The sequence below is a fragment of the Carcharhinus amblyrhynchos genome, chromosome 4 (assembly GCF_965287045.1).
Source record: "Carcharhinus amblyrhynchos chromosome 4, sCarAmb.v2.hapA, whole genome shotgun sequence".
NCBI lineage: Eukaryota > Metazoa > Chordata > Chondrichthyes > Carcharhiniformes > Carcharhinidae > Carcharhinus > Carcharhinus amblyrhynchos.
The window spans coordinates 44,375,230-44,400,320 of record NC_137327.1 but is presented as its reverse complement, the minus strand read 5'-3'; the positions used below and the strand labels follow the sequence as shown (position 1 = coordinate 44,400,320).

The 25,091-nt window shown below is 43.6% G+C and overlaps 1 protein-coding gene across 1 annotated transcript in view; it reads left to right on the top strand.

Annotated features, from left to right (window-relative positions):
• The window catches only part of LOC145342419 (dynein axonemal heavy chain 5-like), a 230,601-nt gene that overhangs the window by 105,427 nt on the left and 100,083 nt on the right, over nucleotides 1-25,091 (top strand). Inside the window, exons 41-50 of the mRNA XM_080187984.1 lie at nucleotides 935-1,069; nucleotides 4,290-4,403; nucleotides 4,649-4,796; nucleotides 6,651-6,797; nucleotides 7,142-7,383; nucleotides 12,215-12,391; nucleotides 14,698-14,902; nucleotides 17,375-17,517; nucleotides 18,366-18,500; nucleotides 20,516-20,638. Coding sequence (XP_080044110.1) covers nucleotides 935-1,069; nucleotides 4,290-4,403; nucleotides 4,649-4,796; nucleotides 6,651-6,797; nucleotides 7,142-7,383; nucleotides 12,215-12,391; nucleotides 14,698-14,902; nucleotides 17,375-17,517; nucleotides 18,366-18,500; nucleotides 20,516-20,638 — 1,569 coding nt within the window. The remainder of the gene's footprint in view (nucleotides 1-934; nucleotides 1,070-4,289; nucleotides 4,404-4,648; nucleotides 4,797-6,650; nucleotides 6,798-7,141; nucleotides 7,384-12,214; nucleotides 12,392-14,697; nucleotides 14,903-17,374; nucleotides 17,518-18,365; nucleotides 18,501-20,515; nucleotides 20,639-25,091) is intronic.

The window sequence follows — 25,091 nt, the reverse complement described above, 5'->3', positions numbered from 1 at the left end:
CTTAGCAATGTTTAAGCATAGCCAGCCTGTATAATAACTCCTCTATCAATTTTATCTCTTAGTGTTTCAACTACCTCCTTGATAAAGACAGCTGTAATAATTCATCCATGCCCCTATCTTGAACATCACCCCTTGGTCCCCAGTCAGTCCCATCCTTCATTTTACTACCCTTTTCCATAAATTAAAATATATCACAGCACATAAAGTACTTTGAAATATAGTCTTTTTTTGTACACAAATATGACAAGATATTTTGTATATAACAAATGCCCCAGTAACAACAATGAGATAAATAACTGGATAATCTACTTCAGCGCTGCACAGGACAGTGGCAGGACTTTCTGCTCCTCTTTGTCATATGGGATCTATTAGTAAATCGCAGTATATGTTTACTCAATTTATGGTATAATTTCCAACTGAAGGGTTAATTGCTATAAAGATCCTATTAATCAGATTGAATACTTTCAGTTCAGTTTTGAGATAGCCTGCAGAACATTTCAACTGCTCCTAACTCAGAAAGCTACAGTGTAGTTGGTTTGGGAATTGGAGCTAAATTAATTTGTTTGGGAACTGTCACATTGACACAGTTGTGATTGTTCTTCCAAGGTTGGGACACAGACATATCATCAATTAAAGTACATGGAATATTACTGTACACCTGATTATCCCATGCCTGGTTTGGGGATGCAATACTGGGCCAAGGATAAGTTTGATTCCTCAGCAATAACATCCCTGACATTAGTGAGCCTATAAAATAGAGTAAAAATAATAAGGTAGAATTCAATGTAGTTTAACGTTTTATATGCAATACTTGTCCATGCAAACAGATGAACATTGATAGAATATTCTAAAATTTGGTCTTGAGTGCAAGTTATCAGTAAGAAAATTCACTGCAAACTTTCTCTACTCCATGATTACGGCCCATGGATTTCAGGTTCACTATGATTTTGGTCTCCGCAATATTTTGTCCGTTTTACGAACACTTGGAGCTGTTAAGCGAGCCAGCCCTGAAGATACTGAATCTACAATTGTCATGAGAGTCCTGCGAGATATGAATCTTTCCAAGCTGGTAATTCAATTTTCTAATTTTGTTTTGATGGTACTTAAAATGCTGCATCTTATCCTGGAGAAAATTTTTGTGTTTATAAAGATAAAATATTATAGCCTTGAAATTCAATTCTGCAGGATTTATTAATGAACAATTGTGTGTGTCAGACCTCAGGAGTGATGTTAGAGGAGATTAAACAGTTGATTGAGTTGAATGGAGAGCTTGAGGAGGACAAAGAGGGAGAGTCCATTACTTTTGAAGAGGATATCATTGATGATTCTGACACCATTTTCTTGGTGCAGTGAGCTGGTGAAAAACTGGACTGAGACACTGAAGCAAGGAATTTTGGATGTCATTGGCATATCTGAGGATCTTAGCGAAGAATGTGGGGTTGTAGATAAGTTGATAGTTGGAGATAATGGAAAAGTTGAAGCATTTTGATGAATGGCGCATTGCCAACGGTTTTAATGAGTGAAAGTACAAAGCTTAAAGAAGATAAACTATCATTACATCAATGAGCATTGGGCCAGGGGGTAATGGCTGTGTAAAAAGGAGGTGATTTATCCCTGCCAGCTCCAGGGTTGGCTGTTCGCAGAGCATCACGTGCCACATGTCAGGCACACCGCCACTAATCTGCACCAGTTGTGGGCGATTTCTCCTGTGGGGGCATAATGGGGATTGAAAGCATGGATATATTGAAGTGCATGTGGTGCAATGTGTGCCTGAGTTTTGGAGCTTATGTTGGCCATTTCGGGGAAAAGAGTCACCACTGGGGATGTGTTGATTGGGAGGGTGAAAAGGGGTTGGATGCAGTTCTTGAGGGGTGTGGAGGGCTGTTGTTCGATGCCCTTAAGGTATCTGAGCATGGTTTGACACTGTTAGTACAGCACATGTGCAGGTTTCAGAATGGGATCCATACTCGCCCTTGCTGCTTGAAGAAGGTTGTTCAGTTTCTCCTGACATTGTTCCTCAGATGAAGGTGTCAAAGTCCTGGCATTAACTTCAGTTTCCACCTCCCCCCACCCATGCAGCGCGACCCCTTGGACGACAGCCCTGAGTGGGGAACTGCAGCTGGCACCTCTCCTCCACTGTCCTGCGGTTCTGGTCAGCCTGGTAGAACTTTGGGGAAGGTTTCTTTCCAGCCATCTTCCTGGGGTGACTGGCTGTGTGTTTGTCATTGCAGTTTATATATAGATCTGGCTTGTTAGGGGAGTCCAGGTGCAATCAGTTTGGGCCAGTGATGGGCCGGTTAATTAAAATTTCTTGTGAAAAATGTAAAGGGAATCTGGTTTCAGTAGAGGGTGAGCCATCTCCCAGGATGCTGATTGGCTCTTACTATACAAAGTGCTATATACAGGGAGTGCAATGCTTAAGGCTGTCACTCAACAAGGGGGAATGCCTGTAGGCAGGGGGTGTGCATGGCAGCACAGCACTATTCGTGTGCAAGGCAGCAGTGAGGCCAGTATATGTGAAATTGGAGGGGAAGGGAGGGATGGGAAGACCAGCGATATCCACTGGGGGAGGGAAGTAGAGGCTAGTGCTATCCATGGGAGTGGTGGGTGAGAGCCCAGTGATGTCTGTGGGGGGTTGAGGCCAGTAATCACAATACTGGGAGGTCTTTTTAGCAATCTCAGAGATCTGCGCATGCATGAAGTCCCACTCATCGTGCTACTTTCAGCCTCTTCAGTGGAAATAGGCCCTGCCCCCTGGTTTTTAATGATAATCACGCTTGTGGTGTCTAACATGCACAGAGTGTAGGCGATTCATTTCGGGAAACATGCTGAACAAAACAGTGTGATTTAATCCAATTTTTATGTGAATTTGACACTTAGATTTTTTTGTGGGGTGAATTCTAGCCCTTATTTTCATTCTGAAGCATAGCCAGTCATACCTAATTTATTTTTGAGAAACCCAACAGGGCATGAGAGTGCTGAAATTGCAGTTGTGCATCAATAGTGCTGTGGGACTGTGCTACAATCCAGTTAGGTGTTGTAACAAAGATAAATACAAACACCTTGTTTTAATCAATTGAACTCTGGTGCAAGATTTCACTTTTTAAACAAAAACAAACTCTATTATGGGTAAATGAATTTTAAAAATAGTCACTTCTAACTTAATATGGTTTTTAATTATGTATGCTGTGCACTCAGGTTCATTCCTTACTTTCCCAAGAATTCTCCTATGAGACACATCAATCTTAAAGTTATTTACACTTGTGGGAATCACCCATATGTATGCCACAATTGTCTGAAGAGTTTTTCTTGGTTCCAGCTATTCTCAGAGGTTGGCCTTTTGGCTAAGATCAAGCGTAGTATCGAAATGCTGCACTTGGTTGAAGTCATTAGGTTACATTTCAGCTTCCTTTGAAGCATTTTTTTAAAGTGGCATCTTGGCCTTTTGGCTAAGATGCAAATAAGATCAAGCCTTGGAGGAGGAGTTACACCTACTCCAATCAGCTTGGATCATGTAGATCAAGCCCAAGACAGGAGGTGAGAGTCCTGTCTTATCAGCTTGGATTGGGAATGTCTCAACTTGTTGGGACTCTGAATTGGCTTTAATTTGACTTGATTGGATTGGAGTAAAGTAAACAAAAAAAAACTTTTACCATTTCTTACCTGTGAATGTCTCAATCCCTTCTGCTTGAGTCACTGTCTGTGTGGAATCTGCACACATTCTCCCAGTATCTGTGTGAATTTCCTCTGGATGCTCCGGTTTCCTCCCACAGTCTGAAAGATGTGCAGGTTAGTTGCATTGGCCATGCTAAATTCTCCATCAGTGTTCCCGAATAGGTGCTGGAGTGTGGCGACTTAGGGATTTTCACAGTACCTTCATTGCTGTATTAGTGTAAGTCTACTTGTGTGACACTGACAAATAAACTTAATACTTAAAATACTTTAACAGACTCCAAGATTGCTTTAGCTGCATTTATTCCATTTTCTACAGTTAAGACTTAATTTCCAAAACCAAAAGCTATCCTCTAAAAATACATGAATCATCAACTAGGTACTCACAACAACTGGAAGAGGAAGATAAGCCCTAGTGGGAGGAGCAATATTGTCAGCACTGACCATTGCAGACAAGCACACTTTATATCTTTCCGGTCCACCAAATGTCCCTTAATAACTGCTGAAAAATGTTGCATTAAATCCAAGGAATAATTTTCATAACACAACCAGGGTGTGTATATGAGGTGTTTGTACAAGTAATCCGCTGTTCCTCAGACTCTGAATTCTGGTTCCAGATTGATGAGGATGAACCATTGTTTCTCAGTCTGGTAGAGGATTTGTTTCCTGGAATTCAGTTGGATAAGGCTGGTTATCCACAGTTTGAAGCTTCTATCGACAGACAGGTACAGGTCATTCACTGTGCTAATTCTTTGTTTTACTTCATTATGATTGCAGTTTTTAGCAACACTCCATATCAAAGCACACCCCACTGATGGACTACATGACAGTTACCAAAATTATCATTGCAAAATGGTAAATGGGAGTGATTGAATAATTTATGAGAGGCTCATTCTATTCAAGTAGTGGAAATTAAATGTTAATTCTAGATACAGAAATTATTCAGAACTATTTAGGACTTTGTTTTCAGATTGAGGCTGGAGGTCTAATAAAACATACACCTTGGAGACTAAAGATTATCCAGTTGTTTGAAACTCAGCGTGTCCGACATGGTATGATGACCTTGGGCCCAAGTGGTGCTGGAAAGACAACTTGTATTCATACCCTCATGAAGGCAATGACAGGTAAAGATTTTTGACACAGTCATTGGCAGTCAGTCGCTATGGATAGTGTGAACATGTCTAATTTAATAAAAATCACTAATATATAATAAATTGTTGATGTATAATATGTGTAATAAAGTGAGTAAAAGCAAAATGGGGCAAGCTTCTACTGGTTATGTGATGAGTAATTTACTTATGCTTAAGTTGCAACACGCCTCACAATTTGCAACATTTACTTATTTTATCCATGATGATCTTACACCAACGTTATTTGGAAGTGGATTAGTGTATTTGTTAAAATTGTAGACAGATGAATTTCATACAAATTTGTTTTTACTTTTGTTACCAAATTTGCACAGTACAAGGTCAACCCCTGTGTATTTTATTGCGGAATATAGTCAATAATTAGGAAAGGAAATGAGCAATGGTCAGAAAGGATGTGAAAGATCAAGGGGGCTAGAGCAGTGCAGCAGCATCGGTAGAGGCTGTTTCATGGGCTTCCCAGTAGGCGCCACAGCCTCTGCATGTTTCCTCATCAAAGATTTCTGGAAATCGGGTCTGAATTTTCTGGGCCCGCTATCGCCTCCCCACCCCTGCCAGCAGAGGCTCACTCCAGTGGGGTTTACAACAGCTCCCCACTAATGGGGAATAGGCACCGAGAAGAGAGTACATTAAGGCCCCTTCAGGAGTTCAGCGGTTAGGGAGGTGCCCCTTGGGCAGTGCCAGCCTGATAGATCAGCACATGTGCAGTGGCCCACTCAGCGCTATGCTGCAGGCCTCTCTGGTGGGAATAGGCCCCACCCCCTGATTTTCAGACACTTTGACTCCCCAACGATCATTGGCCCCTTCCCTTCCTGATCATTGGCCCCTTGACCTTTCTCCCCTCCTATGATCATCAGCTCCTTCCCCCCCTCCTCATAGTCAGAGCCTTCACACACACCTGCACGCGCACACACACACACACACACACACACACACACACACACAAACATATACACCTCACTCACATACACAGACACAAACACACACCTCACACACACCCCTCAATGGCCATCATTGGCATCCCTTGCTCTTCTGTCTGCTCCTAGCCCACAACCAGAACTGAATGAATCCACTCACTTCCCCATGAGGCTGAACCTGGTGTTAACTGTGCTGATGTGATGTCACGTCAGCACGGTGTCAATATATGGAGAAGGGCAGGTTAATAATATTAATATTAATTCAAATGCATGTAAAATAGGTTCACGCCCATTATGGCTATTGAGGGGCAGGGAAGATCCATGATTGAAATCTCACTAGCGAGATCTACGATTTCTGGATCTTGAGCTCCTGTCGGCATTTGCACAGACATCGAACACATCACCCCCACTATTATACCACTGGTTGGCATGTACGTGTTAATGCTGAAAAATGCATTGCTTTCTAATTCTTGTCACCCAATGTCAGTATTAAGGATTTCAGGCAATGTACAGTGGATATAGTTACTTATACAATACCCATCTTAATGACAGCTTCAGAAGAGGAACCCCCTCTGCACCAATGGGAATTTCCCATCCCTTCATTGATCATTCTAGTGAGACGATTGTTTTATATCAAATAATGATAGTTTAATTCTGTGAATTTATTACTATGAGAATCGCCTTCAGTTGTCAAAACTGATTTCTGTCTGATTTGTTATATCTGGCAAAGAAAAGGGATTTTAATCACATTGGTGTTTGGACAGTAATTTTATCTCAGTTCCAGAAGTCCAGCTGTATCAGTCAGTTGCTTGGCATACCATTTAAAATGTTCTTACTATTGCAGTCATTGGCACCACTGAAAGATAGTACCTGTTTTGTGAATATTTCAGCTAACCTGTTGCCTTTTGCTGCCCAGAGTGTGGTTGGCCTCACAGAGAGATGCGGATGAATCCCAAAGCAATTACAGCCCCTCAAATGTTTGGCCGTCTGGATGTAGCAACCAATGACTGGACTGATGGAATATTTTCCACACTGTGGAGAAAGACTCTCAAAGTCAAGAAAGGTATGAAAATAAGTCTGACATATTCTATCATTCACCAAAATGAAATGTGAAAGATTTGATTACTCAATGAAAATTAATATTTGTATTTCAAGGAATTTTGCTTGTATTAGAAAATACAGTAAACAGTTGTCTACATGTTATGTTCACTATGAATATTTTAATATTTTTACATATTTTAACTTGAACTCCACACATGAATATTAACTGCATGCAAATATTTACCACTAAGTAGCAGGAAAAATTGAAGTATTTCAGGGAAATGTAATGATTCCAACAGCTTTTCTATGTTATCGTGGTAATTGTGCGATGTTTCCTTTTCACTTAATTCATTGAACATGTTGTAGGTGAACACATTTGGCTCGTTCTAGATGGCCCTGTTGATGCTATTTGGATAGAAAATCTTAATTCTGTCCTCGATGACAACAAGACACTCACTCTGGCAAATGGAGATCGTATCCCAATGGCCCCCAACTGTAAAATAGTTTTTGAACCTCACAACATTGACAATGCGTCCCCTGCCACTGTCTCACGGAATGGGATGGTGTACATGAGTTCTTCTGTGCTTAACTGGAGGCCTATCTTAGAGGTCAGTGACTTGTAGCTTGAACAGGAAACAAGAAGCTTAATTGAAATTTCCAAACAGAATCATGAAGAGCTTATTGATCTTTGCCTTTATTCTTGACATATTTTACTCATAGGGTCCTATTTTACCATTTTGATTCTATGTACTGGGCAGGCTTGAATCTGGGAGTGTTTCAGATCTGACTTTTAGACCCATTCTCAGATACACCCATACGCACTCTGCCTAAAAAAAAATGAGCAATTCCGAATTGCACTGCACAAGCCTGTGGGCAGGGCTTAAGCATCTGAAGCCCTGCAGCTCCGATCGGCTCCCCCAGCTGCGCATGCTCACAAAAAAAGATAGAACGCTGTTTTCCTACCACATTGTGCCCGGGCTGGATAATGCCTCCCCCTGGCCCCCACAGATATTGCCCCACCCCAAAACATTGCTGAGCCCCTTATCCCCCCATCTGCCCGCCACTCAGACCAATTGCGACCTCCTCTCCCTTTCCCATCAACAATCTCAGGCAGAATGGCAGCGGACCACCCCGTTCCCCCTCACTGATCTCAGGCAGAGTGATCCATCCTCCCCCCTGCACCTTACAGATATCAGGCAGGGTGATCCCCCTCATCCCCAACACAGACCTTCATGCACAAGGCCCCCATCTCCTTTGGACTCTGATGGCTGTGTGACACCTCCCTCTCTCTCACCTGAGCCCAATCATTGACCACCTGCCCCCCTCCCCATCAGCACACCTGCAAGTGCTCGCTTGCCTTCCCCTCAATGCACACAAGCAAACTGCATGGAACTTGCTGGAACGCTTTGCCAAACTGCCTGCAGCTGATCTGCCCTAACGAGGGGCAGCTCCAGATAAAAACTCAAGAATGGATAGGCAGCCAGGCATTCCTGCACAAAATGTGTTCACGACCAATTCGCTGAGGGCAACCTGGGGAGGCTGCTGGATGCAGCAGAGGTAAGGCGGGACATCCTCTTCCCCCCAGGAGGGCAACAGATCAAGGGGGACTCGTGGAAATGCATCCTGGGAGGAAGTTACCGCCTCAGCCGGTGCCAAAACACTAGCCCCTTGAACTGGGAAGCAGTGTCGGAAGAATGTCAATGACCTCATCCGTGCAGCAAGGGTGAGCTCTCAACCCTATTTTGCATCTTCCAGATCCTCCCATCTCCAGCATCCTGCATGCTTCCAGTTCCTGACCCTGGGGGAAAAGGAAAGGCTTAAGTGAGCCCCACTGTGCTTCTCTAAGGGCCACCACCTGATACTCTGCAGGAGTCATGCCACCATTTATTTCATGGCTCCTTCTGTCTCCACAGGAGAAGACTGTGAAAAGGCGAAGAGAAAGGGTGGTGAGCCAGACCTCCAGGTCCTCACCCCTTTTAGGAGCAGGTGCTGGAGCTCTACGGAGAAGGGGAGATGCAGGCTATCTGCAACAGCACTGTCGGGCTGCTATCCAGACATGAGCACCTGTTGTTCCTTCAGTCACTTTGAGGCAACTTCTCAGAGGCATGAGTTTCGGGTGTGAGGGTCAAGGTGTAAAGGAGATGTAGAGGCATAGTTATTTGCATAGAGAGGGTAGTGAGTCCCTGGAACTCAGTGCTGGGAGAAGTCATGGATGCAGATACAATAGGGACCTTTAAGGGGCATCTCTACAGCTCTGTGAATGGGATGGGAATAGAGGCAGAGAAGGGTAGAGGGTTACAAATCAGATGGGCAGCCTGGTCGCTACAGGTTTGGAGGGCCGAAGGGCTTGTTCCTGTGATGTAATTTTGTTGGTTCTTTATTCAATGTTCAATGCAGAAATGTGAATCGTGTGTTTGGCATCCTGGATTCCTCTCCCTCCCTTGTACTTAGCCTTGTGTCCTGTGTTGCAGAAAAGATCCGGACACCCCGGGGTCTTCTGGACTACAGGCCCTTTCTGCAGCTCCCGCCTATCCTGGCCCAGATAGCTCGGATGAGTCCTCAGAGGATATGGGTGAAGGGACCTCCGAGGATGGCACTGTTTTGGCGTCAGCTTCCACGTCATAACTCACATCCCAGATACTGACAAGTTGGTGGGTCCAGTTATTGTTGAGGCTTCTAGGTCACTCTCTGGTGAGGACGAAACATCTCCTGATGTACATCGGGTGGAAGAGAGAACGAACGAGGCCTCTGTCATGCGGGGGCCTGCTGGAGGCGAGGACTCAGCTGGCTCCAGGCTACATGCTGGTTCTCTGAGATCACTTCTCCCTCAGCTGCTGGAGATGCAGCAACAGAGCCAGGGAATGCAGGAGGGGCTGATGGCCACACTGGATCGACTGCAAGGCTGTTGGGAAGAGTTTCAGGTGGACCATCTATTGCCTGTCTTGCATGCTTCCCAGGCTAACACTGCAAGGATGACAGTTGCAGTGGAAAGCATGGGGCAGGGGATCTTCAGCATGTGGCAGGTTCCAAGCAATGGCTGAGTCACAGCAGGCTAGAGCTGAGGGACTGAATAGGCTTCTTGATATTCTGCGGCCCATGGCTGAGAGGCTTGAGAGCTTCAGGAGACCCAGTGGGACGGTGCTGAGACCCAACAGGCTTTGGCAGCAACCATTGAGAAAGTGGCCCAATCTCAGAAGGTCATGGCTGAGAGCTTGCAGAACATGGCCCAGTCTCAGAGGGCACTTGCTGTGGCCACTGAGAGGTGGCTCCTGACTCAAGTGGTTATTGCAGAGGGCTTGGCCACCATGGGTAGGATGCAGGTGGTGCTCCAGGGCTGGCAATGCCAAGTGACACCAGAGCTTCTGGAGCTCACTGCAGAAGCACTACCATCCCATGGAATGACCTAAGGGCCCACAGGAACTCCAAGGGAGGAGGAAGTGCTCAAGCCCATGCTGGGGCCTTCCAGCCAGGAGACTGTGGCAGTGGCTATACCTCCTGATTCCCCCTTCCTGACACCGGGGCATCTCAGGGGCAGTGGGATGAAGAGGGTGTCATGAAAACATCCCAAACATCTGGAAGCAGACCAGGGCCCTCAAAGTCCAGGGCCTCCAGAGGACATCTGCCATGCGCATCATAGGCCACGGGGCATGTAGACAGCTGGCCCCTTCCACCTCCAATGTACATTCTGGGGCAGCACTGAGATGTAGTGGTAGGTCACGTAAGGTTAGGAAGTAGTAGTTGCACTAAGATGGCACGGGTGAAGGGCTGCATGACTTAGAAAGATATTTAAGCACCTTAACGTTTTCTGTTCACAAGTTTTTTTATGTTGTAACGTCTTATTTAATCACCTTTATTGTAAATAAATGTTTTTTCACCACCCACCTGTGACTAATTTGTCTCGATTATGAACCCTCTTCCATTGATGTTCGCCAGAGGGATGCTTCATGTTGATGCCAATTGGGGAGGTCTCTCAATGCTCTGTCATTGAGAAAAGGAAGGCATTAGTTCCCCAGACCCCACGAGCGATTCCCTCCCGTTCCACACCCCAGGGCCCTGTATCGGAGTTTCAGATCCCTTACCCACTACACAGACATGGGCCCAGGTGAAGGTGAAGGTAGGGTAGGGGTGGGAAGGGAGGGAGTTGGAGAGGAACACATGTGGAGGTTATGGAATGCTGCTTGCCCCTAGCACATCCATAATCACAGCCCCCCCAATTCCCCCAGCCATATGCTCCCCACAATCACAACACCCCCCCAATTCCCCCAGCCACACGCTCCCCACAATCACAACACCCCCCCAATTCCCCCAGCCCATGCTCCCCACAATCACAGCCCCCCAATTACCCCAGCTACATGATCCCTACAATCACAGCCCCTCCAATTCCCCCAGCCACACACTCTCCTCAATCACAGCCCCTCCCAATCCCCTAGTCACATGCTCCCCACAATCACAACATCCCCATTTCCCTCAGTCACATGGTCTCCACAATCACAGCTTCTTGCAAAGTTGAAAGGCTGCAGCAGTGCAATTTGTAAGGGACTTGTGCACATCCTTCAGTTGGCAGTGAGCTGAGTGCACTAAGACCCAGCAACATCACAAGTCCCAAGGTCAGTGCTCAGACCCAGGTCATTATGCTGCAAGTCAGACATTGGAGACCCTGCATAGCAACAGCCCCTACCTCCCTCCAGGCACACTCACAGAGTCGCTACCTACCTGAGATAGAAAATGTCCACAACAACAGGACGCCTGTGAGTAGCAGAGAGCCGTAGGATGCTACGCATTTACCTCCTCAGTAACCCTCACTGATGGAGCACCCGAATCAGACTTATATGGAGCATGTCTGATTTGTGTTGATTCCCGATTGGCGAATGCGGTGGTAAAGGAGGAAGTGCTGGTAAAGTTGGACTTCCAACTCATTAATTCAATTCAAATGCATTCAAATGCATTTAAATTGCCATTGCACCCGTTTCGGGCATGGTCCCAACTGCGGCCATTTTCAGCCATTGGTAAAGGGGGAACCGACATGAAGACAAGCGCGGATTGCGCTACTCACCTTACGTCTGATTTTACCAGGTTTTCGCGCCGGAAAACAGACGCAACTTGATGGTAAAATTGGGCCCGTCGTGTTACAAATGTGCAAATTCAGAAAATGCATGGAACTGTTTGATTTCGTGGAAATGGTACAAGATGGGGGACACGTATATTCTATTAATACGATTATTGTACTTTTTTTAAGAGCTATTGAGGATTATAAAAATTCACGTTATTTGATGATGTGTTTCGAGTATTAATTGGACTTCCAAGTTTAATTCTTAAGTGGATGGTCATCACTACATTTATACTTAAGGGAAACTGGTAGTCTATGATCTAAAACTCTTCTTTGTTGAGTAGTTCCTACAGCAGACTTTACACAGAACTTAATTAATTTTCTTTAAACAGAGTTGGTTAAAGTTACGCTCATGTCATGAAGCTGAAATTCTCAAGGAATTGTATGCAGATGTGTTCCCGGAGCTTTACCGTTTTAGCACACAGTCCTTAAATCAAAAGATGAAAATGCTTGAAGCCTTGGTCATTATGCAAAGTATTAACATGCTGCAAGGACTGTTACCATCCAAGGTATACCATTTAATCCTGAGTTCTCAAAGACTGGTTGTTAGGATTAAGTATATGTTTTTATTATCCAATTGGGAAAAGGACTATGTTAGTAATCACTGGCCCAGCATTAGTGTACAGGGAGGTGTGTTTTAGCAGGGTTCATTCACCCAGGCACAGTTGCTGTCCCTTAATAATGCAGCATGACTACGCTCCATGCTTGCACCTGCAAATTCAACTTACAATCTCTCATTTCTGTTTTTGTCTCAGATTTCCACATCTATAGCAATTCGCTTTAATCCTTTTTTATTGTTGTACTCTGTGCTGATGAGGATCCATTATTCCCATTTCTTGTGTAGTTCGGAAATAGAACACTTGAAATTGGAACAGAAACTAGACTTACTCCCATTTTAAAATACATGCTTAGTTCCAGGAGATATGGTTACTGGCACAACCACATGTTTCCATTTAGAAAATGATAGGATAATCAGACGGAGGCTGCTGATTAAGGAATTCTGCCATTTACACCATCATTGCATTGATTTCAGTAAATTTTGTACAAAAAAGGGAGAACTTGCCAAACCAGGAAATGATCAATGTAACTTTTGACTTTGAGAGATATCAGTACAACTGTCTGTTATATCTCCCCTTTGCTTTTAATTTTCCCTTCAGCCCTAACAAGCTTCAGAGATTACAAAAGAACTAACCCTAATGGGAAGACACTTTAATATCTATAAAAGTATCCCATTATGTGGCAAGTGATCAACTTTCCAAGTGTTCCTGAAAGATTTTTCTGAGATTGGCACACCCAAGGACCTAACAGGATATCCATTTTATTCAGCTGGTGGTCTCCATCTTTAAGAACTGCTTTCTGATCTATCTCAAGATGTGTTAGAAAAACATACATAACAATTTAGTATTCTTCATTTCTGCATTTATAAAATCAGAATAAAATGTTAAAAAATATTAATGAAAATAAATCAATTTTTAAGAGGAAGTAACTTTATTGATATAGCTGTTAAGAGCTCCAAGCAATCCTTTTGTTCACATTTGTTCTTGTATGTTTCACAAATATGTAGTTTTATTGTTCTCTTTTTTTCAATTTCCAATTGTGACAATAGAAGTTTAGACTTAGAACATAGAACATAGAACATAGAACACTACAGCACAAACAGGCCCTTCGGCCCACAAGTTGCGCCGACCACATCACCTACCAACCTACAGACCTATCTATAACCCTCAATCTCATTAAACCCCATATACTCATCCAGAAGTCTTTTAAAAGACCCCAGCGAGTTCGCCTCCACCACCACTGACGGCAGCCGATTCCATTCACTCACCACCCTCTGAGTGAAAAACTTACCCCTAACATCACTTCTGAACCTCCCTCCCCGCACCTTAAATCTGTGTCCTCTCGTAGCGACCATTTCAAACTTGTTTGTTCCTAAAACAGACCTGCATTTCATAGGGAGTACTGCTGACTGTGACTGAAAATTACTTCAAATAGGGTTGCCAGCTGTTTAGGATTATTTAGAGTCTCTAGGAATTAAGAAATAATTTTCAGGGTACTACACTACTGGGAGAAAGGCCACGGGGGCATAAAAAAGTTGCATTTTATTAATTTTCTTTGAACACTTGCGTTCATCAGTTATTTAAAAAAAATAGAAATAGGATTAAGGCTGCTTGGGCAGTTGATGGTGAAATGGTATACAATGTATACACGCAACTAGAGTTGACAGTCCAAGCTATCAGCAATATCCAGATTAGTAACACTTGAGTTTTATAATTGGTGTCAACATTATTTGTAATCTGGAAATATCAAGGGGTTGTGAATGAACCCTAGTCCATCACTCAAATCAGTCTCCCATCCATTGACTCTGTCTACACTTCCTGCTGCCTTGGAAAAACAGCCAGCATAATCAAAGGCCCCATGCACCTCAGACATACTCACTTCACCTTGTCCTGTCAGGAAAAACATACAAAAGTCTGAGATCACGTACTAACCAACTCAAAAATAGCTTTTTCCCTGCTGCCATCAGACTTTTGAATGGACCTATCTCGCATAAAGTTGATCTTTCTCCAAACCCTAGCTATGACTGTAACGCTAAATTCCCCACTCTCTCCTTTCCTTCCCTATGTATGGTATACTTTGTCTCTATAGTGCGCAAGAAACAGCTTTTCATTATTTCCTAATACATGTGACAATAATAAATCAAATCAAATCAAATCAAAAGCAAATCAAAGATGTATTGTAGAAAATGTTATCAGGTCTCTATCTAAAACTGAACCTAATCTTCACATTTTCATTGTTTCTTTGCCTGATACTCTAGGAACAGATTGGTGAGTTAAATCGACAGAGTCTCGAGAGATTGTTTATCTTCGGTCTCATGTGGAGCGTTGGTGCTACTCTTGAGTTGGATGACAGAAGGAAGATGGAGCATTGGTTGAGAAATCATACTTGTACCAAATTGGATTTGCCTGAAATTTCTTTAGATGGTGAAGGCACAATGTTTGACTACCTTGTAGGACCTGATGGTGAGTCACTTCTAATCAAGTACATCAGAAGAATTAAAAAAAAACTGATAATTATGGTTGAAAATTGTAAATGCCAATTTCCTGGGATGGGAGCTAGTGTCACTGACATGGGCTGCCAACATCAACAAGGTTACATTGCAGGCCTGTCCCTGATCCTTCCAAGCTGGGGCAGAATCCTCCAGAAGTCCAAATGGGGTGAAGAGAGAATAAATAAGTTCCTTGAACAACAGGCACTCCAGTTATTGATGGTGATTAGTCTTCTTTGGGATTAATCACCTTAATCTAAAATTTGAACTTTAGCAGGTCACAAAGTGATGCCATGTTTCAATTTGTATGGGCTATACTGAAGCTTTGCAAGGGAATACAGGGATGGACTTCCTGGAGAATTCTGAGAACCTCCCCCAACACATATCCTTGACTTTGGGGGAGTAGAGACAAAGTGCAGAAAATTTAAAGTGTCAGCCCAAATGGGATAGAATCCTAGCATAGTTATAATCTGGCTCACCCATAACTTAGCCCCTCACCAGGGTAAGTGTGACTTGTACTCACTTGAACTTCTGAAACCTTTGTAAAGACAAAGCAGCCCTGATAATTATTGACAGAAAAATCTTTGTTCAACAGGTCAACCAGAAGACAGCCTCATTTATTTAATTAGTTTATCATAGTGCATGGTGTTTAATACCTTCAATTTATTCTGAAAGCAGCATTAAATGTGTTTCTCAATTGAAATAAATTGAATGTTGAAAAGTTGACATATGTACGATTATGAATAGTCAAAGTACCAATGCTGCTTGTTTAATGTTAGGGTAAAACATCATCATGAACTTATAAACTCTAATTTCCAGCCCTCTAACACCTTCACATGGTCCATTTCTGACACTTCCTTTCCTTCTTTGACCTCCCTCTCTGCGGATAGACTATTCAGTAATATCCATTGCAAGCCCACCAACTGCAGTTCTTCTTGCCCCATGTCCTGGAAAAGCTCCAACTCATTCTCTCAGTTCCTTCACCTCAACCGCATTTGTTCTGATCATGCCACTTTCCAAAATGGCGTTTCTGATATGGCTACTTTCTTCCATAATCATGGCTTCCCATCCACTGTGGTTAACAGGTCAACCATGTCCAATCCATCTCCCATGCCATTACTCTCACCCCTTTCCCTCCCTCCCAGAACAAGCTTACGGTCTGTCTAGTCCTCACTATTCACCCCTTCAACCTCTGCATTCAAAGGATCATCCTCCATCATTTCCATCAACTCCAAGATGATGCAACCACCAAACACATCATCCCCTCACTTGCCCCGTCAGTATTCAACAGGGATCATTCCCTCCAGAATACCCTGGTTCACTCCTCCATCATACCGAATGCCTTACCTCCTCCCCATGGCACCTTCCTGACCCCTTATCTCTCCCTGCTAATCATCTTTTTAGGTGAAGCAGCACTTCATGTGCAACTTCTTTAATCTGATGGTCTATTGCATTTGCTGCTCCCAATGCAGTCTACTCTACATCAGAGAGACCAAATGCAGTCTGGGGTGACCATTTTGCAGACCACCTTCATTCTATCTGCAAGCGGAACTCAGACCTTTCTGTCACTTGCCATTTTAACGTACCATCCTGCTCTCTTGTCCACATGAATGCAGCTATTGCAATGCTCTAGTGAAACCCAATGCAAACTGGAGAAATAGCATCTGATCTTCTGACTAGTCATTTTACAGCCTTCTGGACTTAACATTGAACTCAACAACTTGAGACCATGAATTTTCTCTCCATCTTTACCCCATTTCCATCAATTTATTTTATTTTATTCATTTTTAAAATTTATTTTCATTTCTTCCACTGTTTCATTTCTTAATTTTTTTAAGTCCTGCTTTCCCTCTTTCTTTCCTTACCACTGTCTCCCCTCCCCCCACACCACTAAGGCCATCTGTTACCTGTTTCAGGTGGTCCTTTGACACACTGCTTACCTTTGATCTGCCGTTAACACATTCTAATCTCTTAATGTGATGCTACTCGGACCCTTCTTAGCCATGATTGCCACTATTTATATTCCCTTTGTCTTTTTGTCTATGACATCTTTGTCAATCTCTTCCGTCTCCACCAACTGCTGGCTCTCTATCCAGCCCTCACAACATCCCCCACTCCACTTCCTCACCTATTCTCTATTATCTTCGAAGAGTCATTCGGACTTGAAATGTTGGCTCTGTTCTCTCTCCACAGATGCTGTCAGGTCGGTTGAGATTTTCCAACATTTTCTGTTTTCATTTCAGATTCCAGCATTTGCAGTAATTTCCTTTCAACATGAATTTAATAATTGCTTTTGTCCTGCAAGTCACTTGGGGAGTTGCTGCAACACAATTAAAATGGATTAGTTTCCAATCAAATTGTTGCAGTTGAATGTTTCTTTGTTCATCAAACATTTTGTGCTTAATTACATGCAGCAGTTCTCAAAGATTTTTTCATTTTACAACAGGGAACTGGTTACACTGGAGCACACAGGTGGAGGAGTATATTTATCCTGTAGATACCATTCCTGAATATGGATCCATCTTAGTGCCAAATGTGGACAATGTTAGGACAAATTTTCTCATTCACAATATTGCCAAACAGTCTAAGGTATTGTAAACCTACTGGCTACACTATTTGTCGTACTAGTTTTCAGTGCTCAATGCAGGAAATTATACACAGCAACCACAAAGATTAACTCATTTGTTAAAAATCACAAGTTTGCAAAATAAATACAAATGAGATTGGCCTCTTTCTTTCAAATTACCATGATCTTGCTGGCCATTGACGCCCCTTTGCTGCTGCAGCGAGGATGGAGAATTTGGCGCTGAGCCAAATCTCCATTCGCTGCAGTGGGACCAGAAAATCCCACTGGTGTGAACAGCCGTAAGATTCCGGTCCTAGAATTTTTTTGGGAAGATTGTCCAGTAGACTACTTAAGTCTACTTAAGACTTAAATATTTATCATTTATCAGAATGAGTGCATCATGAGGGCAGCCAGAGAAAGGGGAATAGAACGCTGAGAATGCAGCTAGAATTCTGCCCAAACATTAAGTCATTTGGACTCTTACAAAATAGACAAAGTAAAACAGAGCAGACTCAGTTCTGGGAACTTAAACCCATAACTGTAGCCTACCTGTGTGTTACTTTGGGCCCCTTTTGCACATTGCCTTGGGCCTGAACGACAAGTCCATTCCATTTGCATCTCGGCTTCAAGGATGTGGGAGCTATCTGACTATCTAACTAGCCCCTTTTGCTTCTATCATTCGCTACCTTGTACGAGAGAAACTTTGGCCCAGTCTTGGCCCCTGGAAGAGATCTCTGTGACTTGTCTGCTGACTGATCCTGCTTCATTTTCACTCTTTGCCTATTGCTGTCCTCCCATTTCACTCTCGGAATACCTCAGAGGCTGAAGGAAGTTTATAGCCAAGATGATTTAAGTTGATTTATTTTTATAGGGTGTGCTTTTGACTGGTGAGCAAGGAACTGCGAAGACAGTCATCGTAAAAAGCTATCTGTCTGAGTATAACACTGAGAGTCATCTGCCAAAATGCCTCAACTTCTCCTCAGCCACTACACCTTTAATGTTTCAGGTAAAGAGTGGATGAATGTTAGTTTAATTTTTTTTGTTTTGCCCAACTTTTATTTGGTCTCTTATATACTGGAGGTGGGGGCAGGTGGCAGCCGCATCATTGTGTTGTATTGAACTCTGTCTGCTCTTTATCTGTTTTTGAAATAAAAATAATTTTAAAAGAAGCGTGAATAAATAACCTCCTGCATTGCATTGAAATATGGTGACACTTAACTCAGAAAGAACACAAAGCTTTCTCACAACAAGGAAAATTCTTCCTAGTCTCCTCCATCTGGCTTCCACTAATGAAGCAATTTAGCATATTTCACAACTGCCCACCACCACTAGCAGCATCAGGGATTTGACATCATTTAATATCCTCCACTAATGAAGTACAGTGGGGGTGATCTTGCTAAAACAATTCTAAGTGACAAACGAGCGTGGAAATGGGTGAACTCTCAGATACGATCTCATGCCACTTAGTGCAAAGAAAAGGCAAAATGTGATTCGGGCCAGTAGGGGGAGTGGATGGAATCTATTCTTGTCGGAAAGCGAACTGCTGCCTTTGGTTGAGAGGAGGTGGAGGGATACTATTGCACAAGTGTCTTGATCTCTGTGTTTTGTATACAAGTATAAATAGTACACTGAGAGATCTATCACCCCCCCCCCACCCCCTAGTACTCCCCATCCCTCATGGACATCACCCTCCCCCCCGTCCCGATCATTGGCCTCCCTGCCCAACCGTCACCCTGATACACCGCTGGCCAATCCCCAACTGCAGAGTACACAGCAACCCCCCCCCCATTGCCTAACTTAGGCCCTACCTCTTGGCACTGCCCAGTGCCCGGTGAGCTGTGTCAGGGTATATGGTGTGAAGTGCCAGGGGGCCTGTCTGGCAGTGCAAGGGTCCCACACTGGCACTGCACAAGGGGCACTGTCCCCCTGCCCCCAATCACCTGGGGACCCTCAATTGCCTCCAGCCCACCATCAAAGCCATCACAACTGGTCCCTGTTGGTGGGCAACTATACGTGATCCTCGCTGCTGAGGATCTCCACCGGCAAGGCTGTTAAGGCAAGTGAGCCCAGATGATTGCATCTGGATCTCACTGATAATATTTAAATTAAGGTTTAAATCTTTTAATCAGTGCTGTAGTATCACGAGAGACAAGGAATTGGGGGGAAGCTGGTTTTTTGCCTCTCTTGTGATCTTACTGGTTCGCTATGTTGGTCAACCAGTGGAACTTCTCTCATCGTTTCTCTCTACTCCCTCTTTTCCACCTCAAGTCCTTGTTACCCTCTTTCTCTCTCCCTCCATCTTTGTCAATATACTCACCCTTTAACCTTAACATCAAGCCAGATCACAACCATCCCATCTACCCACTGGAGTTGAACTAATATCACAAACTTTTAGTAGACACACAGTTGAAAATTACAGACTATAATTCAATCTTAGGGTTTGTGTGATCAATAACTTAAATGTGTCAAACATCTTGCAATTCAAGATGAAGTCCATTGGATTACGATACCATAATCTGTTCCCACCGATTCATAACTTCATATTAAACTTATTCATGATCAATTGTTCGTTTTTTCAATACAACTACTTTGATGTTATTTTCATTGTTAATCCTCTTGCACCAAGGTCACTTGTGTCAATGATATAGAAATCATTTGCAATCTTTGCTGACAGCAAATAAACTTATTGGAGACACAGCTCCTCTATTGTAGCTAACAGATATCAGGCCCTAACGTAATGTTAAAATTCAAATGAATGCTCAATGGATAGAATGGCTGACTGTCATATAATCCCTCTCTGATCTCATTATTTTATCTATTGCAGACAGTAACTTTTTTTGTAAGTGATTAACTGTTTCAAGAAAAGCTGCTACAAAAAAGATCAAAAACACATTCACTTTCCAAGTCAAATGTTGACAATGGTTTCACTCATTTTCAAGGTTAGTTAGTATGAGGAACCTAAAAGATTATCAGACTTTTCACATTTCAGGTGAAGTCTATTTATTTTGACTTTTTAACTAGAGAACTATAGAAAGCTATGTGGACAAAAGAATGGGGAATGTTTATGGACCTCAAGCTGGAAAGAAAATAACTGTGTTTATCGACGATGTAAACATGCCCATTATTAACAAATGGGGCGATCAGGTAAATAAAACTCTTCAGTCAATTTACTTCTTTGTTAACATTGTTTATATCAGATTTCCATTAACTTGTTGACTGTATCTAACAAGACTATATTTCTTCAAGCAAAGTAGGTGTTTTTCAATAAATGCAAATTACTGCGGATGCTGGAATCTGAAACCAAAAGAGAAAATTCTGGAAAATATTAGCAGGTCTGGCAGCATTTGTAAAGAGAGAAAAGAGTTGACGTTTTGAGTCCAGATGACCGTTTGTCAAAGGCAGAGATGGTGGGAGATATTTATGTGTCGGGTGTGGGAAAGAAAGATGAGCCATAGCCACAAAAACAAGAGAAAAGGCTGCTAATGGCAGTCCATTGAGAGAATAGAAGGTGTGCATGGTCATTTTCCAATATGTAGTTCCAAGTGGCCAAGAAAATGAAGTGGTCTGTGATCTTTGCATGCTTTTGGCATGAGCCAGACCATTAGCTTAAAGAGAAAACACTTTATTACATTTCTGAGTGTTGATTTCTAAAACAAAACTCTTTGGTGAAGTTGGCAGTGCTGTACAAATATGATTGCATACTTGTGTTGCCAATCCTTCAGGACTTTTGTCTCCAGGAATCAAAATTTAATTTCCAAGGTACTTCTGAAAGTAACCAAAGAGAAAAATAAGACGAACATGAGTTTGAAAAATCAGTATTTTTTATTTTTGTTTATTAAATATGAAAGTATTAGCAATGATTTTGATTTGATTTATTATTGTCACATGTATTAGCATACAGTGAAAATATTGTTTCTTGCGCACTATACAGACGGAATATATCATTCATAGTGAAGGAAACAAGAGTGCAAAATGTGATGTTACAGTCAAAGCTAGGGTGTAGAAAAAGATCAACTCAATGCAAGGTAGGTCCATTCAAAAGTCAGACGGCAGCGGGGAAAAAGCTGTTCAAGTCGGTTGGTACATGACCTCAGGCTTATGTATCTTTTTCCAGATGGATGAAGGTGGAAGAGAGAATGTCTGGAGTGTGTAGGGTCCTTAATTATGCTGGCTGCTTTGCTGAGGCAGTGGGAAATGTAGACAGAGTCAATGGCTGGGAGGCTGGTTTGTGTGATGGCTTGGGCTACATTCATAACCTTTTGTAGTTTCTTGAGGTCTTGGGCAGGGCAGGAAAAGTTGATGAGAGTCATAGCAGACATCCCAAATTTCCTTAGTCTCCCGAGAAAATAGAGGCATTGGTGGGATTTCTTAACTATCATGTTGGCATGGGGGGACCAGGACAGGTTGTTGGTGATCTGAACAGCTAAAAACTTGAAGCTCTTTACCCTTTCCACTCCGTCTCCATTGATGCAGACAGGGACGTATTCTTCTTTACACTTCCTGAAGTCAATGACAATCTCCTTTGTTTTGTTGACATTGAGGAAGAGATTGTTGTCACCGCACCAGTTCATTCCTGTACTCTGTCTCGTCATTGTTTGAGATCCGACCTGCTATGGTGGTGTCGTCAGCACACTTGAAAATCAAATTGGAGGGGAATTTGGCCACACAGTCATAGATGTATAAGGAGTATAGTAGGGGGTTGAGAACACAATCTTGTGCAGCACCAGTGTTGAGGGTGATTGTGGAGGAGGTGTTGTTGCCTATTCTTATTGATTGTGGCCTGTGAGTTAGGAAGTTCAGGATCCACTCACAGAGGGAGATGCCAAGCCCAAGCCACAGAGTTTGGAGATGAGTTTCATAGGAATAACAGTGTTGCAGGATGAGCTGTAGTCAATGAATATGAGTCTGATATAGGTGTCTTTGTTATCTAGGTGTTCCAGGGTTGAGTGCAGGGCCAGGGAGATGGCGTCTGCTTTGGGAAAAATGGCTGCTTGACAGTCACAACTCAGCCAATTAAATAATGAAGACTTTTCTCACTTTCCAATTGGTGTGGAAAGGCAGGACACTGCAAGGTTGGATGTGTCAGGTGACCAATGAAAGGACAGAGCAAAGTAAGGGCAGAGCAGTAAGATTTCTAAAATTGTGAGCTGAAAATTCCAATCAGTGTTGACAACTTGCTCCATATGCAAGATTAATCTTCCGGCTTCATTGCGCTATTGTGATGTAAGAAGAACAAAAGAACAAAGAACAACCCAGCACGGGAAACAGGCCCTTCGGCCCAACGAGCCCACGCCGCCGCATCATCCTACACCTATTCTACCCTGCGTGTCTACAAATGGAACCCCTAATTTAGCCAGATTCAGGGGAGAATAGTGTCAATTTGGTAAACCAATCAGCCTAAGAGCACATCTTTGGGGTGTGGGAGGAAACCGGAGCGCCTGGAGGAAACCCACGCAACCACAGGGAGAATGCACAAACTCCCACAGACACAGGCCCAAATCCATGTATCTGCACAGCTAACAGTGCTAATCACTGAGCTGTTGCGGCGCCCATCTACCGGTCCAGGATCAAGCACACACACCAACACGAAGTACTAGGCCACTCCCGGAACCTCCAAGAGCAGCCCACGCACGACCCGCCGTGTGCATGCCCCTTGTTTGACAACAAGGTGGACCTCCACCTGCGGAATAAAAAGACAAAAACGTTAACATACAAGTCTGCACTTCCGGTGTCTCCTGAGGCTCTGACCTTATTTAATACCCCCTACTATAACCCTCCATCCTCGTTTCGCTCATGTGTCTGTCTAAGTGAACCTTAAACGAGTCCAACGTTCCTGCCTCCACCACCCTACTCGGTAGCGCGTTCCATACCCCCACGACCCTCTGCGTGAAGAACCTTCCTCTCACATCCAAATTATACCTCTCCCCCCTCACCCTTAGATCATGACCTCTTGTAATTGTACCCAGTACAATTGCTCCCAGGGAGCAGTCTCTCACTATTGACTCTATCTATTCCCTTCAGTATCTTATATACCTCTATCATGTCCCCCCTCAATCTCCGTCTTTCCAAGGAGAAAAGTCCCAGTTTCTCCAACCTTTCCTCGTAACCCAGTCCCTCCATGCCAGGCAACATCCTGGTAAACCTCCTCTGCACCCTCTCCAGAGTCTCCACATCCTTCCAGTAGTAAGGTGACCAGAACTGGACGCAGTACTCCAAATGCGGTCAAACCAACGTTCTGTACAACTGAAGCATTAGACGGCAGCTCTTATACTCTATACCCCTTCCTATAAAGGCTAGCATTCCATAAGCTTTCCTCACAACCTTCTCCACTTGTGTCGCAATCTTCATAGACTTGTGAACCTGCACTCCCAGGTCCCTCTGTATTTCTATACTCCTAATCAGTCTACCTTTTATCACGTAGCTCCTCTCCGCATTATTCCTTCCAAAATGCATCACCTCGCATTTGTCAGGATTAAATTCCATCTGCCACCTATCTGCCCAATGTACCAACCTATCTATATCCTGTTGTATCACCTGACATTCCACTTCAGTATCCGCCAACCCTGCCATCTTGGTGTCATCCGCAAACTTGCTGATCACACCACTTACGCTCTCTTCCAAGTCGTTTATGTATACTACAAAGAGGAGAGGTCCCAGTACTGAGCCCTGTGGCACACCACTGGTCACTGGCCTCCAGCCCGAAAAGGTCCCCTCAACAGCTACCCTCTGTCTCGTATTGCCCAGCCAGTTCTCAATCCACCTAGCTACCTGACCTCGTATCCAATGCGCCTTAACCTTTTCTACCAGCCTACCATGAGGGACTTTGTCAAACGCCTTACTGAAATCCATATAGATGACATCAATGGCTCTCCCATCGTCAACCGTTTTTGTCACCTCCTCAAAGAATTCTACCAGATTCGTAAGGCAAGACCTCCCCCTAACAAAGCCATGTTGCGTATCCCTAATCAGATCGCAACGCTCCAAATGCTCATACATCCTACCCCTAAGTATTTTTTCCATTAATTTCCCTACCACCGATGTCAAACTCACCGGTCTATAATTTCCAGGGTTATCCCTACTACCTTTTTTAAACAGCGGTACCACATTTGCTACCCTCCAGTCTTCTGGGACCTCACCTGTGTCCAAAGAAGAGACAAAGATTTGCGCCAGAGGCCCAGCAATTTCATCTTTCACCTCCCTAAGCAGCCTGGGATAAATACCATCAGGCCCCACTTTTGTCCCTAAGAGGACCAATTTTCCCTCTAACTACTCTCTTGCTCCTAATATAGGAATAAAGTGCCTTTGGATTTTCCTTAATCCTACCAGCCAAAGCCATTTCATGCCCTCTCTTCGCCCTTCTAATCCCCCTTTTTAGCTCCCTCCTACTCTCTCTATATTCCTCCAGCACACTCTCCGTACCCAGTTGTTTCGACCTAACATACGCCTCCCTCTTCTCCCTGACCAAGTCTTCGATACCCCCTGTAATCCACGGCTCTCTAATCCTACCTTTCCCATCCTTCCGCTTAACCGGAACATACCTCTCCTGCAACATTTTCATTTTGCCCTTAAAAGCCTCCCACTTGCCAGCTAACAGTCC